At 41.0% G+C, this 20,811-nt stretch overlaps 1 protein-coding gene across 2 annotated transcripts in view; it reads left to right on the top strand.

Moving 5' to 3' along the window:
• LOC148030066 (PX domain-containing protein EREL1-like) overlaps positions 1-18,321 on the top strand; it is a 34,430-nt gene extending 16,109 nt beyond the window's left edge. Inside the window, exons 7-12 of one of the 2 annotated variants that reach the window (XM_087686346.1) lie at positions 34-198; positions 295-537; positions 14,690-14,896; positions 17,229-17,491; positions 17,623-17,807; positions 17,908-18,321. In XM_087686346.1, coding sequence (XP_087542472.1) covers positions 34-198; positions 295-537; positions 14,690-14,896; positions 17,229-17,491; positions 17,623-17,632 — 888 coding nt within the window. In that variant the 3' untranslated portion in view covers positions 17,633-17,807; positions 17,908-18,321. Of the gene's footprint in view, positions 1-33; positions 199-294; positions 538-14,689; positions 14,897-17,228; positions 17,808-17,907 lie in introns of both variants that reach the window. The other variant, XM_087686345.1, reaches the window with a different exon arrangement.
• The last annotated feature ends 2,490 nt before the right edge of the window (positions 18,322-20,811 follow it).

The raw sequence follows: 20,811 nt of genomic DNA on the forward strand, positions 1-20,811 counted from the left end.
TGTGCTTACCTTAAGTATCTCTATTTCTGAAAGGTTAGAGACCTGGAAGTACAAGTCCATAGGACGCAGCAAAAGAGTATGGAGAGTCTGCAAGAAGCATTGTCTGTAGAACGTGAAGGGTACAAGAATCTGCAATGGGAGCTGGAGGAATCTAAGATTGCCACATTCACAGCCCAGGAAGAGGCTCGCTTGACCAAGGTAGGATGCATTGTCTCTGTTTCAATGTCTTTTCCCTCTCCCGATTGCTTTTTTAAGTTGAACTTTTCCAGAAGGCCACCTGAATCCCTTTTGCAGGAGGAGATGATTCGAGCTAAAAAGCAGCTACAAGCTGTTGAAACAGAAAACAGAAGATTAATGCAAGAATTATCAGATATGAAAGAAAAATGTGAAAGTTTGCAGATAGATAGGGACAACATCAAAGCAAAAGCAACGACTGAAACGAAACTTCTTGCCAAAGAGATAAAGGCATTGAGAAAATCACAGCCAGAACTCAAAGAGAAGTTGGAGGTGGCATTAGATACTAATACTGATTTAATGGTAAGCAGTATATCTTAAAGAGGGTATTTGAACATGAACATATCTGTGTTATGGATGCTTGCCTTTCATTAATGCCAAAAAAATCTATAAAGATTTGAAGTATAGAAGTATGTGTGGGAACTCAGGTACTGCACATAAACAGAAATGCTCTTTATTAAACTACAGAAACGCACACGGCTGCCTTTGTTTCATACCCATGGAACAGTAAAGAGCAGGGTTATCAAATGAGGACTGAGATGACAGTGGAAATGGGGGTGTTATTTACAAGTATAATTTAATATTATGCTCAGTTAGAAACAGTTTGTCAGGGTTAAAAAATACAAAACACTTTGCTCCTTTTTTTTGTTTGGAAAAAAGGTGTGGCTAATTATATTACTCAAAATAATTTTACAAAGAAGTACATGTGCCCAGCAGTCTAGCTGAAGCTTTCTGAAAATCAGAAAATCATGTATACAAGTCTCTCAAGGTGGTTGGGGGGGGGGGATGGGGGATAGAAGCCAAGGAGGGGGGGATGTATCACCACAAAGGATCTCCCGTCTGCGTCATGAAAAACAAGTCATGGCCACCTCAAGTGTGAATGAATTAATGCCAAAGCTCTTGTTGGTGCTGAGAGTCACCCTGTAGCTAATCCCAGTGACTGTGGAGTGGTTGGATGATGGATGATGAGAGCGTGAAGAAATGCTCTAAACGCAAAAAACACAAAACCAATTGTATGACAAAGCAAAGATTGATGAACATAGAACATAGCTAGGGTTAGGGCTAGGGTAACTCAGAGACAGTGAACACAATGAATAATAAAGTGAATGAATAATGAATACACAGTGCTCATGTAGCAATCACATTATGCAGTAAATACTGAACCTTGAACTCTCATATCTCTAGGATCAAGGCAAAGGTTATGAGCTATAGAGTGTGTTGTACTCCGAATGGATCCTGAATCACAACAAAGGCAACCTCCATGTGTTGAACACCAGTAAATGTAGCCAAGGAAGACTGGATCTGATGTAGATGGCAGCACAAGAGAGAGAAAGACTAAAAACGCAGGTACCTGAGGAGAGAGAAAAAATGGGTGATAGTTGTTAGGTGCAAATGCAGCTTGTGGAGGAGAGAGAAGATCAAGGCAGTAACCAGAAATTGTAAACGTAGCCTGTGGAGGAGAGAGAAGATTAGGGTGACAGTCCCAGACTGTTAGTAATAGAACCAGATGCTGACATCAGCATTAAATGTAGCACTTAGACAGTAGGCAACAACTCGAGGATACTAGATGACAGTTTCAAACAAGTGCCAAAGGCTAGAATTAGGTGCCGGATGGTAGTAGATGGTTGGGAGAAGCTTTGCTGATTGTGATGTCCTCCGCGAACGGGGTGTGGGTAGCAAAGATAGGGCTCTTGAAACTTGTAAAAACAAGATTGAGGGAGAGTGGTGGGTTGCATGTCTATTTATAAAAAGTTTGGGGCACCCGAATTGGGGTTTTGCATATGGGACACAGTAACTCTCTAGGATCGTGTTTCTTTTTAAAGTAAGAGGTTTTATTGAGAGGCTCTCACCATTGAAAATCATTTGGTAGAGCGTGATTCTAAACGTGACACCCTTTGAGGTTCCCAATGATCTCCCAACCCTTTGATCGTAATGCTATAGGCTCTAGTACATGACAGCTGGGCAAGGCCTTTAGATCCATCACAGCACAAGAGCTTACCTCGATGATGAAGATCGTATAATGCATCTTTGTCTCATATAGTAATTGGTAGCCTTGGCTAACTAAGTGCCAATAGAAGGGTCCCCATAGGATGCACTTGAGGCTAGGTGCAACTCGATTGAGTAGTGGCAAACTCACTCTTCACATCAGATGTGCTACCTCACATGACCAAAGGCAATGTTTTGGAGTCTCCAAGTATTGCTTTGGACAACTCTTTCAGACTCGTTGCATCTAGGCCCGCCAACTCTCCTTGGATACCAATAATTTCAAGGGTGTCACTAAAAGGTCCGACGGAAATCATTTGTGATGTTGTGCATTGCTGAGTGCATGCTACACAAGGGGGCCCATTTTATTCCATCTTGCATCAACAAGTGTTTGCCAATCTGGTTTGTGTGAGCAAAGAAACTTAATGGCTCTTGGATGACTATCGAGGCTAACAAGGGCTGCTCTTTCGGATCCCAATCTAACTTGGCCAAAGGCGCGGCTCTCATAGATCTAGATGTGCCACTTTGAAATGTTTGACTAGGCATTTTGAGATGCTTTAATCTTGCTAGTAACATCTGATTAAGTTAATAATCAAATGTGCAAGGTTGTTAAGCGCATGTGTTGCACATTGGTAGTTATCTCATGATTACAGGCCAAGGACCTCGAGGATGTACTAGGTGTCAAATGCAAAAGTTGTGATAAGTTATGCTAGTTGGGCTTTGGTGGTCAATTGGTGTTAGTTTGGATCCTAGGATAGTTGTTTAGCTACTAAGTATCAGTGGTGACACTAGGCCATTCTAAGGGTCAACAAAGGTCGTGGGCATCACTCCAGGTTGCAAATGGCCTATCCAATTTATTTATGGATGGGCACATTTAATTTTGGGTAGGGTTAGAAGGTTGAAATTAAATTTCAGAATTATTTAATTTAATGGTTTGTAATGCTGAAAATTGGGTTTAGAAGGTTGCCACGAAAACGTTTTTTGGGCTTGGTTTTAGCCATTCAATCAGTTTTCAGCCTTTGGGAGAGAGAGAGGAGGCTGCTGATCAGAATTTGCTGCTGTGTAGACATTCAAGAGGCTGCCAATTGCTGCAGGAGACCTTGGTGATGTAGGTGACAGCAGTTGGGCACTTCCCATGGTAGCAGGCAATAGCAATTTGGGCTGATTAGAGCAGGCAGCAGTCAGATTTGGACATTTCCCGCATGGAAATCAGGAAGTTCTCTCTTCTTTTGCATTCTCTTACCTTCTCTAGTCAATTCTCAGGAGATCTTAGCATTTCTTAGCCATTTGGAGCAGATCGTAGTTAGATTTGGTGGACAATAGAGGGAATTCTGCTGTAGCCCCTAAATTTTTGCAAAAATTAGGATTTAGCAGTCACCTTTGGACTCGTTATTGGTGACATATTGGTTGGAGGTGGCATCTAAACTGCAAGCATGGCAGTCATGTTGGTTGAGGTCCGTGAATCTTGATGATGACATGGTGGTGACATGATGGGCACTCATTGGGAGTTTGGCATTCATTTTTGTAGTGATGTGGCACTTGAGTCCATGATCAGGGACAAGGGTGTTAAGTGTGAATGGCAAGGCAGCTGGTAGTTTGCCAGTGGGGATGGGTGAACTGGAGTGGCAGATTTTTGTTGGTCAACGGTAGGGAGAGGAGAGAACAAGGGAAGAGGCTACAGCAAGGAGGGAGCGAGGACAGCAAAAGAAGAGGTTGTAGCCTGCCAGACATCAAGTGAAACAGCTGACTAAGCAGTGGCAGCTGCTATAGATAAGAAAGGTGCACAAGCTGCAGGGTGCAGCCTTGGGCGATGATTGGTAGTGAATGGGTGAAGATGGCAGCACGGAGTGCTGTCACCAAGAAGACTTGAGCCAGCACAGCGGCAATTGCTCATAGGGCAGCTGGCCCTACCTTGGTGGTTGTGTCACACATTCTTGACTAGCATTGGAGCCCTTTCTTGTTGTTAAGTTGCAGGAATGCCTATGACATTTGACAATCACAAAAGCCCTCTCCCGAGGTCAAATTCGAGCATATTCCAAATACCTTGGCGGCTAATCCTACTTCCAACTCTTTTGATTGGGGGGTGTTAGGTCTTCTTTCCTCTTCTTCATTAGGCTACTCTTCCTCTATCTAGTTCTTGACAAGATGAGTTGACATCTACTCCTTCGCTCTTGCCATTGACATCCATGGCACATTTAAGTTTCGATATTGTCTTCTTTGTCTTTGACATTGGCATTCCTTCCCTCTTGTATCTATTCTTACAGTAGATCATTCCTTGTGAAGGGGTGCTTGGACATTTGGCAAGCAAACAATTCTTGTATGAGAGCAGTGTCCAAGTAACACCTTGCCGCATGAGCATGCCCCTTTATGCACTACCCCTTTGCATTGGGGTTTGGAACAGATCAAACTCTTTGGTTATAGGCATTCCCTTATACTTCATTGATTGGAGCATTCTTGAGTACTCCTTGCTCACCCAAGATCCCGGGCAACTACCACACTTCATGCTGTAGTTACCCTGGTCTACTACTTTACCCCTTCATGCTTCTATACTAGAGTCTAGCACCCTTGCCACGTGATTGTTCTTTATGGGGGATTCTACTATTTCACGTTTGGCTTTAAGAATTAGACCTATCATTAGATTCTATTTTGAGCATTGAGATTGAAAAAGTTCACTTTTGCACCTTACGTGTAGTGTTAAGGATAATTGACATAAAAAGAGGAGACTCGCTTCAATTGCTTCAATGGAAATTGAAACTAGCCTTCCTTCTGTGGGGGGGTGATGCTAATCTGATTATAACTTAATTATAGTAAGCAATAATTAATGAAATGCTGAAACACAAACATTTACCAATCAATCTTGGATATTGGACACCCTGTTGGCCCCAAAATTGGTGCCCCTTTTAGTATTTCTTTATCTCTAACTGCAATTGAATTTGAATATAGTGGGATTCCTTCAATCTCCTTTGCAATCCAAAAGCCCCTTACTGTCAATAATGACTAGTAAGTCTTCAAATTGATTTGCCCCTTGATTTGCTCAAGCAATTGGCCTTCACTGACTCTTTGGGAAATGAAATTTGCCTCAAATTTGAATGTTGGCTGGTCCCTCACTTGAATCTTGCTGAGGACTAATTCTCAACCTTGAAAATTCAAGTCTTGATACTTCAATCTCCTGGCACACTTCTCGAGGTTGTTGTGGAACCCTAATTTCTGTTGTAAAGTAGGGTTTACATTAAGAGAAAAATGCAATTTCTTGGCCTTGAAGGAGTAGAATACTGAGATATTCGGAGCAACGATGGGAAATGGTTGGAGAATGTTGAGGAGAGAGAACTTTCAGAAATTCTTCGCGAGAAGTGGCCTGATTTCAGCCAAAAACAGCTGCTGCTCTGTCCTGACAGCATGAAAATTGTTGCCAGCAATTAGAGAAGCCTAGAATGGTTGTTGCTTGCTGTCTCAGGCTGTTACCCGAAGAGGACCCCCTAGCTGCTATCGTCTGCTCCATAACTGCTCATGATTGGCTAGAAATGGCCAAAACCTGATGGCAACCTGCTTCTACAGCCTCTCCATGACAGAGATCAGCCAAAAATGCTCTCTTTTTTTTTTCGTAATGCAAAAAAAAAAAAAAAAACTCACTCACTCACTCACTCACTCTCTCTCTCTCTCTCTCTCTCTCTCACAAAGCCTCCCAATAGCATCCTCCAGCTTGCATTGGCAAGTGTGCCAAGTGGCAGCCTTCGAAACTGAAAATTTCAGCATTATTTGCATTATTAAATTAAAATTCTGAAAATTAATTTAATACTTATTTTAGTGCCTAGAAAATTAGTTTGACCAACCAACAATTAAATTGGCTAGGCCAATCAAGTGTTCCTGGGTCTTCTTTAGCTCCTAGATTGGCATTAAGTACCATTAAGTGTCAAATCCCTAGTGTTACCAAATCAACAATTATGACTAATAAAATGTCTTGGGTCAATTTCTGGCACTAGATAGCACCTAGTATTTGTGCAATATTTGTCTTTGCTATCCATTGATTTCCTTGGGTCCTTGGCTCATAGATATGAAATAATCTCAATTGCACTTTACATGTGCAACACATACTTAAACGTTTGATTAAAAATGAATCCATATGTTAAGTGAAAACAAAATTTCATGTCCTCATGATAGAAACACTACTCAATGAACTAAATATATATGGAGGATAGGTAGACCCTTTCTCTTGGGCTACTCAAAAGAAGATATCCATCGCCTTTGTGCTTCTAGTAGGCCCTTGGGCAATAGTCCACCATGCTAACCTTGGTCCGATGCCTTGGTCTCTTTGTGTTGGGACCTTTTGACTAAAGGAGGGTGAGAAGAGAGAGTTTGGGCCTAAGGGGGGATGCTGAGCCACTGAAATCAAAGGTTTGCATTAACACAAAATTATCGTGCTCACCTTTGTGATCCTAGTAGGGCCTTGTGAAGTCCATTGTGACACCCTTGGTTCGATGCCTCTCTCTTTGGGGTGGGGCCTTTTGAGTAAAAGAAAGCATGGAGAGAGAGTTTTGGCTTGAGTGGGAGGTGTTGAGTCACGAAAATCAAAGACATGCATTAAACACAAAATTATTGTGCTTTCCTCCTATTTTAACTCCATAAGAATAACCTTAAAAGAATCATTCACTAAAAAGGCATTCTCTTATTCTCTTATTTTTGCTTTTAGTGTCCAGTGCCCACTCCATCATCATCATTCTTCCTCTCCACTTCTACCCTTAATCATGCAGACTACTTTGTTGCTTGGCTTGAAAGCTGCTACTGTGAGAGTGCGTAGCAGAAAGGAAACACGAACACAGGGACAAAGGAATAGAGAGAGACTGCAAGAAAATAAGAAAGAAATCTGTAGTGAACAAGGAACAAATGTTGAATATAGGATTGATTAGTCTCTGCACGCAGCCCACAACGTCAATGAGGGCATCAAATCAGGCTAACAATGACGGCAACACTAGAGATAAGTTGACAAAGTCGGAGTGTGCACCTGCAAAACCTGTAAGGAAAGAATGGGAGATGATTTGCCAAGTGAGTGGGAGGTAGCTATAAATAGCCAAACACTCCTAAATTTGGCCGACTTGATATTTGGGGCCTAAAATATGGCCGATCAGCATTTAATGTTGATAAAAATGCCAGATGGGCACATAAAAATCTTGGAAAATATGGACTATGTTTGGCAGATGAGGCAGACTGTTGTATGCAGAAATTGCTCGGAAAATGCACAAAAATCTGGAGGGAGAGGCAGCATTAGTTACCCCTGACTGTTTGCCTGACCCTATCCAAGGGGTTGTAAGCCGCGCCGAGCACATGGACTGAACCCACCATGAGAGATCTCTCCGTGGGTGCTACTTGGAGCAGGAGGACACTTGGGTGCCAGGGGGGGCTCTGGCCATAAATCCCTTACCTCCGGACCCTGCACAAGAGGCCAATTTATGTTTTTTTAGGGAAACGGAATGGGACTATGTCTTACGGGCAGAGAGGTTGAGCTTCACATCCCTCTCATTTCCCATTCTCCTTGACCAAGTGCAGTCGACCCGAGGAGAAAATGCACTGAAAGGCAATAAAAGCACTGCTCTAGAATGAGCTACCACCTCCGTTAAAACAAGAGACAAACAGGTCAAAGCTCCTAAAGTCCTCGTTTGATTGAGACTGAGGCTCACATGTAGGAGATGACAAGGCATGCCAATCATGATTGCTAACACCCCCTCCCAAATCTTGGATATGGCAGAAGGCCAGGGGAGAAACAGATCCTAGGGTGGCAAGAGGAATGCCAATGTCGATGAAGTCTGTTGATGAAGATTGCCAATGAAGAAGCTCCTCATGATCTTGGGAAACCCCCTTTGAAACACTAGGGGCTAGGAAATCTACAGCCACATCACCATTATTGCCCCCCTCTAAAAGGGCTGAGGGGTATGAGGGAACCACTAGAGGAGAGGGTGGGGGATGGGAAGGAACTTGTGGAATAAATGGTACACAAGTGGGAATGGGGGTAGCAATAGACAATTGCCTTAGAGGACCCTGTAGAAGAGAAGGGAAATGGAGCCTATAAAGCCCGCTCTCCTACCAACTTGTCATGAGATGACAACCTCGATAGAAGAATCCTTGGTACAAATGGCTTGATCCGTGAAGTCAATCTGGATACCACCTTGTAAGGCCATAAACTGAGAGGAATGGAAAGCCCAAGTTTGGAATATAAAGGGCATGTGAAAGGGAGCACGATGTGCGGTCGAGAAACAAAGGCAAAGTGCCAACACCACTAATAGGCACTGATATAATGTCACCAACAATGACAGAACCCTTAGAAGGGTATAGATGCTGCAACAAATTACCTCATGGAGCCATATGACTAGAAGCGCCACTATCAACTAGTCAACCTTGCAGAAGATGAGGCAAGCACTGAAGAAGGCTTCTCCAACTCAACAATATGAAGCAACACTAACTCATGGGTAACCGCTAGAGTAGAGGTAGAAGTATCGGATGTTTTAGCACTATCCTTCGCTCCTAGACGAAGGTGAGGGTACTTCTTCAAACATTTCTCCTCTGGATGTGTCCCCTTTCCACAGTATGGGCATTTAGGCTTCTCCGAGACAGAGTCGGAGCTTGAAAAACCCTCTTATAGTTTAGCCTTTCACTTCTCTTTATTCTTCTTCTCCTCTCCCAAACTTGCAACAAAAGCTTTGGTGGAGGTGAATCCACTGGTAACCATTTTGGCGCACTCGTCATGCTTCAAAAAAAGTGGTGCAAGTTCCTCCCAGAGAAGCTTTTTATGGGTCCTCAATGTAAGAAGACTAGTGTAAAAGACATCAAACTGAGGAGATGGCAGTTGAGTCAAAAGAATGGTGGCCACATCTTTTGAAGAGATCATCCTGTTGGGGGATGCAAACTCATCCCTCATGTCGTCCAACTTGTTGATATGATCTTGGATGGAAGGAAAATCATCAATAGCGAGCATCCGTAATTGCTTCTCGAGAGTAATTTGGTGGGCAAACGTCTTTTGATGGTACAAAGAAGCAAGCTTTGTCCATACTTCCATTGCTTTCCACAACCTATGTACATGCACTAGGATAGAATCGTGTAAGCTCATAAGGAGAAAAGATTGGGCTCTAGAGTTGAGCCAATCCCATAAGACGGTACGATCCATCAATGATCCAACGGTGGGATCCTCCACTGGACGGGGGATAGGGTGGGTAACAAACTCCCAAAAATCAAAGGTATCAAGGATACTCTCCACCTTACATAACCAAAGCAAGTAGTTTGGACCATCAAGCCGGTCTGCTTTGGGTAATGGAGTACAGGCATCTATATAGAGGGTGCCGTGGATGGCATATGGAGGCCAATAGAATGGACCTTTTGTGAAACATGGAGAGAACATGGAGGGGTTTTCAAACGAATGGGCGAGGTGACCTCCTTTCTTCACAATCTCTGCAAAAGTCTTCGTGGTAATCTCACCACTGTTTAGAGGAGTGATGAGAAGGCTCCTTATTTATATCATCAAAGCCACGAAACTGGTTGTAAGACATCTTTGATATCCTACAAGACACCCACAAGAAATTTGTGTTTTGGTTATAGACAGCCCCGAAAGAGGAGGAAATGGCTACAAGATTACAAGGAAGTTGATGTAGAGGGTTCGCTTGGAGGGATAATACTGTCGCCTGCACAAAAAATGGTGCATTTGCTAAGGAGAGCTGTTGCGTAATCAAGAAACATATACGTATGTTGCAGAAGACGATCTCATGGTTGAGGAAGCTTGTTGCCTCTAGGAGGAGAGGGAGTTGATAACAAAACGGGGACATGCTGGCACAAGAAAAGCTGATGCCTCCAGGCAGAAAGCTGCGTTTTCAGCAAAATGCTGATGTTGCAAGGCTGCCTGGTAGTCTGGGGTGGTCTCCTTTGCGAGAAAGCAACTTTGTGTCTCTCTTAGGTGATGATACCATGTGACTACCCAATGGAAAGGAAACACGAACACAGAGACAAGGGAATAGAGAGAGACTGCAAGAAAAGAAGAAAGAAATCTGTACTAAACAAGGAACAAATGCTGAATACAAGAGGACTGATTAGTCCTTGCACGCAGCCCATAGTGTCAATGAGGGCACTAGATTAGGTTGCTGATGATGACAACATTGGAGACGGAGGAAGATGATGGAGTCGGAGTGTGCACCTGCAAAATCTGCAAGGAAAGAATGAGAGATGATTTGCCAAGTGAGTGGGAGGTGGCTATAAATAACCAAACACTCCTAAATCTGGCCGGTTTGATATTTGGGGCCTAAAATATGGCCAACTAGCATTTAATGCTGGTAAAAATGCCAGATGGGCATAGAAAAATATCGGCAAATGTGGATAATGTCCGGTAGGTGAGGCAGACCAATGTATGCAGAAACAGCCTAGGGAATGCACACACAATCCCGATTGGAGGAGAAAATGCACTGAAAGGCAATAAAATGACTACTCTAGAATGAGCTACCACCTCTATAAAAAAAAGTGATAGACAAGTTAGAGTTTCTAAAGTCCTTGTTTGACTTAGATTGAGGTTCACAGGTAGGAGATGACAAGGCATGATAATCATGATTGCTAATAGTAGCTACCACACTGCCCTCTGCTTCTACCTTTGCCGCCGTTGTTGCTAGTGGCTCTAGTTGCTGGTTGGTGGTGATGCGTGCCCATGCTAGATGCGTTTGCTATCATCTAGCACCCTTTCATCATGTACAGGTGGTGTTGATAGCCATTACTTTATCTAGCATCTTCTTATGCTTATTGTTGGCTTCCGTCTGTCGTGCAATATTGATGACTTGCTTGCTCAGTACCCTGAAATGATGTTTCGGGGCCCCCAAAATGGAATGGCCATTTCAGCCTAAAACATGGATGGGGAGACGGTGCTTTGGGATCTTGCGGGGGAGAGGTAGACCATGTAAACCGCACTACCTCCTGCAGCAGCAGTAGCAGTTGCTGCCCCTCCTCCCCCCCTCCCCCCCCTTCTTCTTTTCTTCTTCTTCTTCTTCCCTCCTCCTAAGTTTTTCTCTTTCCTTCTTTTTGCTGCTGCTGCTCCTCCTCCTCCTCCTCCCTCCCCGCGCCCCCCTCCCCCCTTCTTCTTCTTCCCTCCTCCTAAGTTTTTCTCTTTCCTTCTTTCCTTCTAAGTTCTTCTTATTCTTCCATCCTTCTTCTTATTGATTCTTCTTCCATCCTCCTACTCCGCCTACTCCTTCTATAATCTTTTTCTAAGTTCTTAACTTCTTTTCCATTACCTAAGCCCTTTATCTTAAGTCTTAAGCCTTAAATCTCTTTCAACTTCCATCCTTTTCTTGCTTCCTAGTTGAAGGTTTAGAGCCAAGAGTTCCTAAGTTTTAATCATGGCATTTCGGATTGTACACTAAAATAAATACTCTATTATGCATGTATGTAAATATATCACTGCCTACAATAACATATATCCAAATTTCATACAAAAATTTGAAACTTCATGTCATATAATGGAAATCATGATTCATTATATGTATCATGAGTGAAGACTCAATGGTTAAAAGAGTTAAGAATTAGTTTTTAAAACTTTAAACAACAAGATGAATTATAATTTATGACTGATGAATCATTTGAAGTTTGACATTAAGAATGGTGGAATCAAGATGCATAATAAGTAAAATCAAGATACATGTAACTATGTCATGCGAATAATGTGTCCAAAGTTCAATGAGTGCTAGTAACTATTGAGTATCAACATTAATGATCAATTATGATATAATCATGTGTATGTGTAATGCCACTGATAACTGGTAATTGCAATGCTTTTGATCATATGGTATGAAGATTGAAAGTTCTATATGAAATTTGGATATATGTTGTTGTAGGCATTGATATATTTACATACTTGCGTAATAACCTATTTATTTTAGTATAGAATTTGAAATGTTGTTTCCCTGTTTCCAAAATTATCATGATATTATCATGTGCATGTGTAATGCCATTGGTAACTAGTAATTGCAATGCGTTCGATCATATGGTATGAAGATTGAAAGTTTTGTATGAAATTTGGATACATAGTGTTGTAGGCATTGATATATTTACATACTTGCGTAATAACCTACTTATTTTAGTGTAGAATCTGAAATGCCATTTCCACATTTCCAAAATTTGGTAGAAACTCCAAAACTCCAGTTTCCCCCGTTTTCGAAACTCCTGTGTACTATGGTTGCCTGCATTCACGGCCCTCCTAGGGGACTGTATTTTGGCTGCGAGCTGCTGCATACTTCGACAAAGATGGTTTCTAGGCAGTACATTGCTGCATTTGGTTGTTCTAGCCCAAGAGATTGTCATGTTCCAACATCCAACCTGCTGCCTTGCTATCTTTGGTCCTTTGCATAAGATATTGACATTGACATTAGTGGTTTGATGCATAAGATCCTTCTCCATGGGACGACACTCTGCCACACTCTCTCAGTCCACTCCCATAAGAGAGAGCGGTTGTTGAACAGTCTCCATCCTTGATCACCCTTCACATGCATTTCATCCCTCTCATCATTCATTCACTTAGCATCTCATCCCTTTCATCATTCATTCACTTAGCATTTATTCATTCATCAATTTCTCTTGTTCATTTGTGTTTTTATTTGAGTTATGTGTGTTAATCAAGTTTTTATACTTTCAATGTTTCCTTTGCAAACCCTAGCAAATCTTCATTGTGGGTACTTTCACACACTACCTGATAAGTGGGCAAAGCTCTCAGAGCTTTTGATATGTGTAGCCTGCTCATATGAGGGAAAGCCCTATTGTTTGGTTGACCCTTGGGCAAACAAGCTCTTAGTTTGGAGAGGGGTGGTATTTGATGAGAGGGATCTCTTCCGAGCTCTAGTACCTGAGTTAGATCTAGCCTTAGTTTGAGTCAGATGAGGACATTGGGAGCTATCTTAGTTTGTCGTTGATTCTCATATGTTAGTCTTCTTCATTTTAAGCTCATAAGGTGGAGATTAGAGTTAGTTCTTGATTTTTTCCATCAGCTTGTTCACTCTGCACACTAATTTGAGTGGGTCCATGTGCCACTTATGCCACATGGCAGTAGTGATGTCTCATTTGCAGCCAATAGTCGGTCATATTTGCTGGTTGGATATCCTTTTGGGCAGCTCGTATTTTTCTGTTGATTGCCTATTTAAGGCTGCCCTAGTCCAAGGCTCCTACACATCATCATTCCAACCATCATCATTTTCACTCATCTTTTTCAGATCTTTTGCCATTAGTCCGGCAACCTTAGATTCTTTTGTATTGTGCAGGGGCTGATTGTATGTAGCCCTGTATCATTGTTTTCATATCAATATTCCTTTTGTTATTTTGTGTGTCATGTGTGATCTTTCTCTTCTCTTTGGTTCCACTTCCATTGCGCACTTTCACACCTTAATCCTCAAGTGGTAGAAGAGCTTCAAAGAGAGGTGTTGTAGTAAATTTACAGGGTCTCCAATTGAGAGATGCAATGATGAATAGATATGGAGGATATGACCAACCATGGGGCTACCTTTAGCTGCCGTATATGAGTTTATAGCAACGAAATCTGATGTACAATGAGAGGAAATGGGCTCTTTTTATAGAAGGTAAGTAGGCTTAGTGCAAAGAGGTAAAAGTAGAGTAGCACAAGGCAAGCGTCTGATATACATGTGATGAAGTGGGACAAGTGGTGGGGCACTTGGAGGCTTGAATGACAAGTGTCCTTGCATTGGTCTCTTCTTTATGGCTTTCTTTTCTTGATTGAGAATTGTCAAGAATTAGAAACAACCAAACTTAGTAAGAGCTTGCATTGGTCTCTTCTTTATGGCTTTCTTTTTTTGATTGAGAATTGTCAAGAATTAGAAACAACCAAACTTAGTAAGAGCTATCAGAACATAGGCTTACGATTTTTAGAACACCATCTCTATTTTTTAGAATTAGCACATTTAGGCCGCTCCTAAATTGCGCACACACCCCCTCTCTGCATGGTCCAAAAAAGAAAAGAAAAAAATTCAGTGTGTATTACAAAGACCATTGCAGAATCCTTGCATGAATTTTCTATGCAAAGATATGTGCATTCTAAACTTTTAGTTTACACATGCACATTTTATAAGCTTTTCATGATCATGTTGCCTTGATGATTGTAGCTGTCTACTTTGGTGGATCTAGCCCACACTCCAAGGTATTAATCCTTTTTTGTGTACAAGTCTAACTCGATATGCTGGAATGTGGTCACATATTTCCAAATTTGTCATATAGGTGGGGTGGTGTACTATCTTTCTTCTAACCCTCTGCATAATCTTTAACCACTCATCTAATGTACTTTTCTTGATATCTATTAATTACAAAGGAAACAAGCTCAATAAGTAATTGATTATGCAAATTATTAACAAGGATACAAGTTCTTTTTCTCTTGTTTTGAGAGAGAGAGAGAGAGAGAGAGAGAGAGAATTTGAGTATCTGTAAGTTGCTTGTTTACAATATGTTTGATTTCCAGGCACAGGTAAAGCAGGAGCAAAAGCACAAAGAGAATATACTTAAAATATTGGAAGAAGTAGCTGAACTTCGTGAAAGACTGCAGCAATGCACTGTTGACTCTCTGGCCAAGGAAGATGCACGATCCGGTGAGAATAATGGAGCCGTTATAGATGCTGCTGATCTGTTAATGACATCGGACAATCGCATCGGTCTTCTTATAGCTGAAGTAAGTATGAGCTGCTGGGTCAACAGGTTTATAGGAATGGTCACTCTGAACCTTCTTTGTTGGTTCAATGAAGCTGCTATTTTGTTCTGTGAAAAATTTGAACTGTCACAAGTAAAGCTTGTATCCACTTTAGCACTTTTGACTTGGGTAATAATATGGAACCAGGGTGAGAACCAGACTGTGTATAGGTGTAACTGTGAATTTAGATACTTTCAGCCATAAATGATGAACATATTACATGTAAGTGGCTCTAGTTTAACGTTTCTGTCAGGCTTTGGTAAAGGAGCTTCTCTGAGAGGCTTGGAGTCAGTAGGCTGGCTTGAGGAGGGAGGAGACTGTCACAGGAGCTAGTGAAGAGTAAAGTGACGTGGAGAAACAAAAAAGAGAAAAGAAGTGCAAAGAAGACAATGGTAACTTGCTAGAATGGCCCGTCTCTCCAACAATTTGGCCTATACCACATGAATCAAAAACCTTCAAGCCACACTTCAGCTGTGCATCGTAGTTTAGCTCCAATTCTAGATACCTTTGGACAACTAGAAAGTGTTTGGACATATGGTCATGTGGTACTAGGCAATATATGATTTGCAGGCTATATTCCAATATGAGTGTGAAGTGTAGGAAAACACTTTTCACTGGCCCATGTATAATGTTCTTTTTAAAGATGGGCTGAGACTCCAAAAGTTCTGGTCAACAGATGACAGCTTGTAAGTAGACCTCATTAATATAGATGACCACCAATCAACCATCTAGATTTTGATGATGGACTTGAGCCTGCAAATGCAGCCCGACAAATGCTAGAGACATATGTTAGTATAGGACTCCATCATTTTAGTGAGCTGTAAGCAAGTTTGGCCTTCTAGGACTCAGGAGTGTACCTCTGCCAATTAGCAAACTCTTGTTAACACAATGATAAATGTTTTCAACAAAGGAAATCATGTTTGTGGCCTTTGTTTGTCCATATAAATTAGGCAGCTTGGTGCCCAAAGCATAGAAGAAAGCCTTCCAAAGTTACGCAGCATATTTTGCATCTTGATCAGATACAATCTTGCAGGGAAGGCCATGCTTGCTGACTTCTTTAATAAAAAGTCTGGCAATATGTGTGGCATCATGACTGGTTCTGCAAGGATCAAGCACACATTGTCTGCCAAACTGATCCACCATGCAAGCATAACATTGCTTTAAGAATGCCTGTTCTCCAGGACATGAGTGACCTGTTTGGTACTGAAGGAGGTGATGCTCCTTGTGGATCCAAATCTTGTGAGTTACCTTCTAAAGTACTTATCAGAGGGTAGCTTAGAGAGCTTCAACACACTATATTTCTCCTTCGATGTTATGGTGAGAAGAGTTTTGCAATGTACAAGAGCATGCCCTTAGCTTAGTGCATGTCAACAAATCCTGTAGGGCAATAACATATGGGGCCAGCCTTCTTGGACTGACTTCAGCAATACTTTTTACAAACTATATGTAAAGTGCTGAGTTGCTGTGTTGTCTTGGTACAGCCACTAAAGTATTATCAGTTTTAAACGAAGATGAAAAGGGCAAGTGATACTTAGGGATATTAGTCTAGATAAATGGTTCTAGGTGGCTGTATGAACAAATGTTTGACGTTTCAGGCTGTAGTTGTGAAATAGCAGATTATTTCACTATCAAACATAAACTGAAGATCCCTGGCAGAGCAATTTGTGATTCTACCACCTGACACTGCTAGATCAAGCATGTGGTGCTGACGCGCATCCACTGTGTCTGAAGGATTTGCCAGCTATTTATCAGTTGTGCAATAGTCAATGTGTTTGCAGTTGCAAATGCATCATTATCTGAATTTATATTTCACTCCTGGCCTCTGGTCAATGCACGTTGTGAATTTTCTTCAACTCCACATCTTTGTTTTCTGCTTGGTTTGAGAAGCCCATTGATTGACTTATATCCTTCTTTTGTTTATCACTCATGGCTCAATTTATGTTTGTTTTCCAAAGCTGGTCCTGCCAAAAATTTTGAACCACCTGCACGATTCTGGATATATAATGCACCATTCCTCATGAAAGCTTACAAACAAGCATCTGGATTGGAATCTGAATTGGAAGGGTACACTTGACTTCACATCCTAGGTTCAAATGTGTGGGCACTTCCAGTTCCTTTCATTTTGGCTGGGAACACATGCGTATGTTCTCAAGTCCTGTCTGTCTCAACTACGCCCAGAGGTGGTTTTCACCTCTTTTGAGCCACAATAAAGCTTACAGCTTCATATTGACATATTGCCTGTATTTGTCTTTCAACATGAATTTCATTGTCAGCCTGTATCGTTCATCATAAGTAACATAAGTTTGCCATGCAGGCACAGCTACTTTCAGCTGAAGAGAACGTTACTGGGTTGACTCATCAAACATCAAGAACAGAGTTTTCAAATGGCATTAATGATGGTAACTCTTCCCAGGGAAGTGTTGAATTGATAAGAAAAATGTTAACTGAAATTTTTATTGATAATGCCCATTTACATAAACTTGTGAACTCATTGACATTGAAGACACTACAAACTGACCCAAAGCTGGAGAAGGGCAAACAGAAGGAAGCTTCCACCAAAAAAAGCATGTTAAATAGGTGGTTATAAAGAAAAACCATGAAAAGCCTTCCTTTAGGATGTGGTGCATGTGCATAGCTCTGTAGATGCTGTTTGAAAGAGAGATCTCGGAGGGGGTTTGGATGGTTGATAACCTGCAACACCTTGGCAGTATGCACTAGAGGTGATACTTGGTGCCTAGGTGTTGAAATGAAGGATGATACACCTCAGACGATTGTGCATGTCAAAGATGCAGTGGACAGTCAAAACGATTGAGCAAGCAATCATTTATTAACATGCAAATTGCTCGAGCATGTAACAACTGTGAGTCAACTGACTTGGAAGCAAATTGTACAGGTAATACATTGGCTTCAGTGTTGCTTTCCTTCATCAAAAGACTGATATTTTGATTACTGTTCATTTGCTATTAGTAATGTACTTCTTTTCTGCAATACAGAGTTACGCGTTGCATCATTGTCGGTGTTATCAAGACTCAATCCCCGGCTGTATGCACATGAAGCAATAACTGATGTAAATTTCAATATTCAAGTGGATATTAAGGTCCGAGACTTAGGCAATAAAATGAAATCCATGGTATGATAGCAATATATCATATTTCTGGGATAAATTTCCATGCCCAGTCTGTTGTAAAAGCTAAGAGGCTCAAATTGAGCTTTCAACAACACAGATGAGCCAGTCTTATGATTCATCTTCATGAGTTTGAATGGTAATCAAATCTCTTTGAAGAATATAGTATTACCGGTAACCAGTTGCCTCAATGTGAAACAATGAAGGGAACCATAATATACACGACAGCAAGATGGCTAATTTGGTTCACTGTTGATTGAAAAGAAAGCTAGACCATCAGTATGCGTGGACTTCAGTCAAAGAATGAGTACTGAAAATTATCCAATTCTTGAATGCTCAGAGAGCAACGTAATAATAATACTTGGGTGTATGGTTTAGTTGGTAGAGCATTGGGCTTTTTAACTCCCTGACCCTCTACCTTTTTAAAGAATTTGATATATAATGCGGAAAGGGATAGAAACTGGATTATCCAAAATGCCATCTACTAGCAGTCCATAGCCATTGTCTGAAAGCCACGTATCAAGTCTGAAACCTGAAAAGATTCCAACAATACGTACCATTAGTTGAGATAAAATCTCAAGCACCTTGACCAAGGAGAATGAATATTAGTATCTTCTCACAAAAGTCCATCCAAAGCATAACCTTCTTGAGGTCACTCCAATTAACCTTGTAAAGGCTTTTTCCATGTCCATTTGTAGAAAAATAATTTTCTAATTGGAGGTATTGGTCCATTAGATTACTATAATAGCAACACATTGTCCATAAGCTCCCTTAATAAAGCCATAGTGATTTTTGTTAATACATCTTGGAAGGATGGGAGATAGTCTAGATGACAATGCTTTGGTGAACAGCTTGTAAATTGTGCCCATAAGAGATATAGGCCTCCACAATGAGTTAATTATGTGCATCGACTCTACTTCAAGAGGAGAGAGATTACACTTCTTTTTCATGACAATGTAGCTTATTAGCTTTGTAGCACTGATTCACTAGATCGGGTTTATTAGCTTCCTAGCATTGATTCCCTAGATCAGGTTTATCAAATCCTTGATTTTAGGCAAAAAAATGGATGAAAAATTTGATATGCATACCATTGGAGTTTGGAGCATCCTTTGTGCCAACGCTTTTCAATGCATTGTGGAGTTCTTCTTTAGAGAGTTATTTTGTCAACATGGCATTTTCTTCATGGGAAATCACCTTGTCCACATACTCTAGAAGTTTACCAATAGCATCTTGATCACAACTACCATCTTGGTTATAGATTTTTTTGAAGAAACTTTTGCACTCACTAAGGATAACCTTTTGATGTGTTATCCCATTCTCATCTTGATTCCTTAATGAGAGTGTCTTACTTGAGAAGTTTACCAGCAACATCATGATCACAAACACTATCTTGGCCATAGAGTTTTTGAAGAAACTTTTGCACTCACTAAGGATAACCTTTTGATGAGTTATCCCATTCTCATCTTGATTCCTTAAGACGACAAGACTCTCTTCGAGACTTAAAAAATACCGACAACAAATCCAGGACAAATATAGTTGGGATCTAAAACCAATTTCTTGTTGAATAAGATACTTTCTTATTCCCTATAATAGCTAGTTTGTGTTATTTCCATTGTGTGCTGAAGAGCTAGAATCTCACCTCCTTCAAGCTTTTTGCTTTTTGTAGTTGTAGAGTCTTAAGAGATATCTTTGGCCTAATTAAGTTGTGCTCTTTCTTTCCCACACAACCATATTCCTTGCAATCTAATGCTTTGTTCAACAAGATTAGCAAAGTTGTCCCAAGCCCCTTTTGGGTCATTGCACATTCTTGATTTCTGTGCCTCAATGGATTCCTCCACAAGATAATTGAATTCAATCTGATTCAAGTGACTTGATTAGTGACCAAGAGTTTGTTGCATTTCTAGTCTTTGGAGCTTGACAGAACACATACTGAGCATGGTATGAATGTGATCACAAAAAAGACAATTGAAGTTTGTATTCACAAAAACCATTAGAGAAGCTAGGTGACATCATCAGAACAATATCACCTATCTAATCTTGCTCAAATATAGCCAACATGACTAAGAGAATTGATGGTAAGGACAAGATTGGGGTCTTGCAGATATTTGTAAATATCCATGGACCCCATTTGAAGAGAAGTTCATTCCCAAGCTAGTACTTTTGTTCCTTGAGCCAAAGAGGAGTTTGTGAAGCATCAGATTCTTTAGATATTATGTTAAAGTCTCCACCAAAATGCATTTTTTGACATTGAGCTCATTGAGCATAGACCATTGGTCTGATCTTATGCAAGCATAATTATACCCATAGATATTGACCCTATCAATTTCAAAGATGCCCTAGTTCACTACTACTTGTAGAACCTTGCCATCTTGGGAATTGAACTTTAGAGTGGGATTCCTACTACTCTTGACAATAGTCATGCAACCCAATCTTGCGCCTTGCCTCCTCTTGACGAAGGGCCCTTTATGTTGAATGAGGCAAGTTTACTTTGCTCCACCACCATGATGGTTAGGTTGGGATTTCTCTCCATAATTTCATATCCTTGGTTACCATTCTCGGCTTGGCCATGATATTTGAACAATGCATGTAGTTGAGCATTTGCTTGATCAAACGTTTTGTCTGTATAGATTTGAGTAGAAAACCATCCACTCTGCTTAGCTCCATACGCCCTTTTTCATGGAGGCCTCGGTATTGTTGCTTTAGTTGACTAAGATTGGCGAATGAATTTGCCTTGCCATGACTAGACTTTGGAATTGTAGCTTGATTCCGAATT

This window comes from Lygodium microphyllum, chromosome 10 (genome assembly GCF_053477565.2).
Source record: "Lygodium microphyllum isolate KBCC chromosome 10, Lygodium_microphyllum_v1.1.10, whole genome shotgun sequence".
Taxonomy (NCBI): Eukaryota; Viridiplantae; Streptophyta; class Polypodiopsida; order Schizaeales; family Lygodiaceae; genus Lygodium; species Lygodium microphyllum.